The 6338-nt window shown below is 40.2% G+C and overlaps 1 protein-coding gene across 3 annotated transcripts; it reads left to right on the top strand.

Moving 5' to 3' along the window:
• Positions 1–3226: 3226 nt before the first annotated feature.
• On the top strand, positions 3227–6028 carry LOC103716085 (CRIB domain-containing protein RIC7-like). Of its 3 annotated transcripts, none has more exons than XM_008803950.4 (5): positions 3227–3525; positions 4369–4418; positions 4499–4596; positions 4701–4779; positions 5432–6028. In XM_008803950.4, the coding sequence occupies exons 2-5, from the start codon at positions 4370–4372 to the stop codon at positions 5833–5835; spliced, it is 630 nt and encodes a 209-aa protein (XP_008802172.2). In that variant the 5' UTR covers positions 3227–3525; position 4369; the 3' UTR covers positions 5836–6028. The 3 variants fall into 3 exon arrangements, with proteins under 3 accessions (XP_008802172.2, XP_008802173.2, XP_008802171.2); XM_008803951.4 differs by having other exon boundaries at positions 3228–3581; XM_008803949.4 differs by lacking the exon at positions 3227–3525 and having other exon boundaries at positions 4358–4418.
• Positions 6029–6338: the final 310 nt, after the last annotated feature.

Raw genomic sequence — 6338 nt, 5'->3', positions numbered from 1 at the left:
GAAAACAGGAAGAAAACCTACTGGACATTGCCAGAAATTGCTCCGAGCACCGCCGGCAAAATTCGGTTGAGGGAGAAAACAAGGGAAAAAAGACGACGAAAATGAGGAGAAGCCAAACAAGACCTTTAGGGCAGACTCGTGGGGTTTATATAGACCCCCCTGATGGCCCAGATCGATGGGGTCGGTTCCCATCCCCCGATCGGGCTGCGCCACGTGGCGACCTCTGAGGCCGAGGCACTGCATCCACTCCGGATCAATAAATCGAATACGAAATCAAAGTGTTGTCCCATCGGATCTCGGGACCTCATTATGGGTCCACAGAACCCCATCGCCTCGAAGAATGAGCGGACGGCACCCCCGCTCCCCTCGTTTAATAAAATCTGGGACACGTGGAGCCCCGGTGTGGCCTCCACTCCTCCGAAATTATGACCCGGTAACACGAAATCGGAAGCGTCCGACCCCTGGTCATGCCGCGTGTCCGTTTTGAAACCCAAAATGGCACGCTCATTGATGAGCGGGAATTCTCGATTGTGGGGCCGAGGCGCCACCCCGTCGAACCCGAGGACCCTCATCCTGGGTCCGCCTCACAAACCAACCTCGGTAATCCAAGAGACACCGCCCCCGCTATAGTCGCCTCGAAAGACGTAGGGATATGGACCCCATCATTAATTCGCCGAACAAAGTAACCTCGAAACGCCCAAGGGCGCAGGTCCTACCACGAAAATTCCAAGAAACATGAGGGTGCGGACGAAGTTCGCCCCCCAACTTTAACGATGGACTTTACTTCCTACGTCCGAGCCCACAAGCCGCTCGAACTCGGAAGTCGGGGGGTAGTGTTGGGGGAATAAGGTTTTTCCCCCAAATGACACGAATGCCCCAAAGAAGCCGCACAATCGTCGACCCTGGAAGGCCGAAGTCGGCACCCGAACTCGGAACCTCCGACCTAAGAGAAACCCCAATGCCCGAGGCCTACTTTTGTCAGCCACCTACTACGGCTATACGTCTCCGAGGTCCGGCCAGAGACCGTACTATGACGCCCCTCCGGCATTTATTGCGCATGACCGCTGTGATCCTCCGGCACACTCCACAATAAATATGGATCTCCAGCTTACTCCACAATAAATATGGATCTCCGGCTTACTCCACAATGAATGCGGATCTCCGGCTTACTCCACAATAAATGCGGATCTCCGGCTTACTCCACAATAAATGTGGATCTCCGGCTCACTCAACAATTAATGCACGTGACTCCTGTCATCTACGGACTCCCAGCTCTCCACGGCAAATAAGCCCAGCAGAGTCTAGTCAACTGTGATAAGTCTCTGATCTCGGCCATACCTCCGACACTGATGCAATAAATTCGCCTGGTAGCGTGCTAGTTCGGGTTGTACAACGCCCTCATCGCCGACATCAGTGCAATTATTCGCCTGACCAAGCGCCGACCTGAACGACATGCCGAGCCGTACTACGGCTTCGCCCCGTTACATCGCAGGTAAACCGACCCCCGGTCTATAAAAGGGGGTTGGAAAATCGATACTGAGGAGACGCACCGTTTACCTCTACTCTACACGATTTGCCCCCTCCCTGACTTGAGCGTCGGAGGGCCGGCGCCGGGAGACCCGGCCACCGGCTCGTGTGCAGGCACCCAGACGGAGGACGCCGCCCACTGTCGGATCGTCGCCCAGCCGCGGGAATCAGCCGCTCCTTCTCGCCGATCGCCCCAGACGGAGGACGCCGCCCGTCGACGAACCACCGCCCCGCCGTGAGTAACCACCTCCCGCTCCCTCTCCTCGACCGAAGATTGCCCCCGGGTCCAATTTCCAGCAACAATACCAATGCACTATATACAGTATGCAAACATGACATCCCGAGCGAAGTTTCCTTTACCATTCAAGAATGTACCTTTAACAATATTAAAATATTATGCCATTTTAGAATGTAGATGGATAAGAAATCACCTAGAAAAACTCTTTTTTCTTTATAAAGTTAATACCTTGTATTTTGTTATTTTTCTTCTTGAAAATAATAATATGGTACAACCTCATGACCAACTTGCTATGTTGGGAAAGTTCGCATTATAGCAACATAGGTAGCTTGCTTCATCTTTTTTTCTCTCCAATTATTCTTCAAAAGAAGCCACTAAAAGGTCATTCAATAACTATTCTACTATATGATCCTAATTGCATTGATGTGCTGGTATGTGAGGCATATTTCACCATCCACATTTCCCTCCAATGGTTTTCCCAATCTCATGCTCTCTTTCTTTGGAGGATAAAAAACTTTTTTGAGAATCTGTATTTTCCTAGGTAAACATTTTCCAGACAACATTTAGATAAAAAATAATTTACCAATATTCTTATATATTATTATATAAATATTAGTATTATATAATAATATATAATAAAATATAATATAATATATAATATTATACAAATAATGTAATATAATATTATAATATATATTACAATAAGTTATATAACATTATTATTTATTTTTATAATATAATATTAGGGCTAGGGGTATTTTAGAAACAAAATAAAAAAGTGGTTTTGCTAGTTGATGGGAAAATGACTTATTCATCTTCTAAATGGACAAGATTTTTTCTTCATTTTGTGGGTAAATGCTATCTATGAAAAAATAATTTATCCACCTAGAGAAATATAAGAATACAGATAAAGTGGTCGATGGAAAAGTTGACTAACTTTTTCATAAAATTTATCCACCAACAAACAGATCGTGTTCCTCCTTTTACTTTCCCTTGAGATTAGCTTAAGGGTCAAAAATTCAAATCCTTTCTCTAATATTAATTTTTAATCTAAATAATTTTATAATTTTTATTAAAAAAATATTTTAGCCCCTCCACAATAGGTCGATTAAACTAGAAACGCCTCGTTGAACAAGAGTTCCTTATGATGTACCAAAAAATAAAAACAAGAGATCCTCATAGCCCCAATGAGAGGAAGGAGAGAGAGAGAGAGAGAGGTGAAACAGCTTAAATTTGACCAAAAAAAGCTTAAGCCAAATTTCCTTCTTCTCACGCTCGTTTTAGTCCCATTTATCATCCCAAAAACTCAACAGCTATTTCCAAGCGATGTGCTTCCGCTTTCAACCTCCAATTCTCTAACCGCTTCTTCCTGCCATTCGCGCCAGGGCCTATAATTAGTACGGAACACTTGGCACCACCCAATGCCCGTGGCTGCAAAAAATAGAATGAAGGAAAACAAAGATTTAGAAGAACTTGGGATTTGGCACCTAAACGTACGTTCCCCGACCCTCTCAGTTCGCCGTCTTCCGTCTCGAGGTGCCGGCGACGAACTACGCGTCACCTCGGGGGACCGAAGATGGCATCGGTTTCTATGGCGATATCATGATGCAGTGCTTCTTCTTCTTCTCCTTCCTCCTCCTTGTTTCAGGGCGAGTGGCAGAAGATCTCTTCGCGTTTCTCTCTTTTTTTCTTGACAAAAGACAGAGCACAAAGATATCGCGGGGTTCATAATTCCTAATTGTAAAGCAAAGGGATCCAAGGTGCTTGATGAATTCACATTCTATATATAGACCATTAAATAGCTTTATCTACTGAGGTATGGCTAGATGACTGCATGCATTATTCTTATATATATTGTCGTTTAAAACTCTTTAATTTTAAGATCCTGGATTCAAACCAATAATGTGGCCTTCTCATTGCATCTCTCTCTCTCTCTCTCTCTCTCTCTCTCTCTCTCTCTCTCTTTTTTTAATTTTGGCATGAACACTTTTCTACAAATTCAAGGTTGCATGGATACCTTCTTAAAATTTGTATTTTTTTTTATATCCTCATAAAATACTGTTTTACACAAATATTTTTAACATAACGAATCTTCTAACACTGTTAATAAAAACCATATTTATTTTAAATAAAAATAAAATTTTGAAATAAATTTTTTATCCCCTATTACGATTCCCTTATAAGAATATTTTATCTACTTTAATTTAAAAATATTATTTTTTAACGGCGTTAGATGGCATAAGTATATATGCAAAAATAAGGATGAAAGAAAAAAGTAAAATAGCAAAACAAGTGTTTTACTAGGATATAAATTCAAGTATCAATTTTGAAAGAATATTAATGCAAAATTTAATCTTTAGGAGGGTATTCATGCAAAATCATGAAAGTGTTTTTCTTTGATTATGCATTTTTAGTATAATTGGTTCAGTTTTCTTTCCTTTTTTTTTTTGCTGAAAAACTTGTCATTATTTTGTTCAAATAATGTCTAACCAATAAGTAAAAACTTAAGTTATGTATTTTTCAAATGATTTTATTTATTTTCTAGTGATCGTACCCATTGCTTGATAAGAATTTTAAGTAATGTCCGTATTTATGACCACCAGGATGAAGAAGGGATTCTTGAAGCCCCTCCGCTATATCTCCCAAATTTTCGGTATGTCAGCTATCGCCATTAAACCATCTCCTCCGGGCTTCGATTCAATTCCCTCTTGACGCAGAAATCTTGGCATCCAGATGGCCGCGAGCACGAATTGCAGATAGGCTTTCCCACGGACGTCAAACACGTGGCGCACATAGGATGGGACGGACCGAACATGAATGCTCCCGGCTGGGTATAAATTACTTATCCATTGTAGCATCCCAAAATAATCCAATGAATTGATCACCACTAGATCTTACTCATTTATTTTTTTCTTTGCTCCAATATCATAAACAGATGAAAGATTTCCACTCGGCACCACTCGGTACAATTGGACCGGATGGGAACACAATTTCCACCCCTTGGAGCTCTCAAGGTATGCTATATATGGTTTCTTTTTGTATGAATACTCTTCTAAATATCAATTTTTATATGAATACTTTTTCAAAATTGATATTTGAATATATACTCTTGTAACATATTTGTTTTGCTATTCTATTTTTTTATTTTTATTTTTATATTTGTACCTACACCATCTAAAAAAATTAACGGTTTCAAATTAAAATGGCTAAAATGTCTTTAATGGATACTTATGCAAAAAAAATATTTATAAAACGATCGCACGAAAGACGAAAATGTAATTTTAAAATTTTATTTTATTTTTAATTAAAATAAATATAGTTTTTATTAATGATGTTAGAATAACTGTTATATTAGGGATATTTGTGCAAAAAATACAAAAATAAATACAAATTTTAAGAGAGTATTCACGCAAATCCAAATTTTTAGAAGGAGATTCATGAGAGAAAAAAACCCTATATATATAATGAGTTGTTAATAAACAATAATTAATAAATATAAGAAATACAATATTAAATAAATATATATATAATTTTGAAGCCCCAGCTGAAGCACAAAATAATTCTCTAAAAATAAAATTTATATATTATTTTATCCAATTGCTACAAAAAAAAAACACTAATATAAGTAAATAAATATAAGTATTTGTGTAATTTCGTTTTTTTCAGAGTTTAAGATCAACGCCGCCGGAATCGAAGACAATCCGTCAGGCGAGATGATGCCGAGACCCTCCCGGCGTTTGTCTGAGCGCACCGTGAACGACTCCCCCAACAACGCCCCGAGGCCGCGCCACTCGCGGCGGCATCGGTCCGAAACCACCGTCTCCGCCGACTCCCCAAATCGTGAGCCGCCCTCCGACGGCTCCCGGAGGGGCAACAGGAGGCCGCGCAAGAAGGACGGTGACTCCGCGGAGACGGTGGCCGGTGGGGACCTGCCGGCGATCCCGAAGCAATCGCGACGGAGATCCAAGGGCTCAGGCTCTGTGGGCAGCGGCGACACCATCCGAGAATCTAGATCTAAGAACGCCACCACCAGAAAGCCCGCGGATGAAGGGGAAGATGAACGATTGTGATTTCATTTTATTTCATTCGATTTCAGGAGTTTTTTTTTTTTTTCCTTTTCGATGAGATGGTGGTGAGCGGTCCCACCGTGCCGGCGATGCTCCCGTTACATGCATTGAGATCGGACCGTCCGAATTGAGCCTGGAATCAGAACAAAAACTTTTCCCTTTACTTCTTCCGGATGGATGAATTTAAATTTTTTTTAAAAGACTTGTTTGCATAAATACCCCCCAAAATAACAAATTTTGCATGAATATCTTCTTAAATTTGACATTTGCATATACCTCATAAAACACTTATTTTGCTATTCTACTATTTTTTATTCTTATTTTGACATATGTACCCATGCCATCTAACACCTTTAAAAAATTAATAATTTTAAATTAAAATAACTAAAATATTCTTAATGAGTAGATGCACAAAAAGAAACATAAGGCCATCGTGATAGAGGACAAAAAAATAATCTTAAAATTTTATTTTATTTTTAATTAAAATAAATATTATTTTTATTAAT

The sequence above is a fragment of the Phoenix dactylifera genome, chromosome 2, assembly GCF_009389715.1.
Source record: "Phoenix dactylifera cultivar Barhee BC4 chromosome 2, palm_55x_up_171113_PBpolish2nd_filt_p, whole genome shotgun sequence".
Taxonomy (NCBI): Eukaryota; Viridiplantae; Streptophyta; class Magnoliopsida; order Arecales; family Arecaceae; genus Phoenix; species Phoenix dactylifera.
The sequence above is the reverse complement of the archived record's forward strand: the minus strand, read 5'-3'. Positions and strand labels throughout refer to the sequence as shown.

What these genes read in the sequence shown, in the direction of transcription:
- LOC103716085 (XM_008803949.4), top strand. Translation starts at nt 4,358, where the DNA reads ATGACCACCAGGATGAAGAAGGGATTCTTGAAGCCCCTCCGCTATATC. An exon ending in CTATATCTCCCAAATTTTCG is followed by an intron (nt 4,419 to 4,498) that starts GTATGTCAGCTA and finishes CTTGGCATCCAG; the next exon opens with ATGGCCGCGAGCACGAATTG. An exon ending in ACATGAATGCTCCCGGCTGG is followed by an intron (nt 4,597 to 4,700) that starts GTATAAATTACT and finishes TATCATAAACAG; the next exon opens with ATGAAAGATTTCCACTCGGC.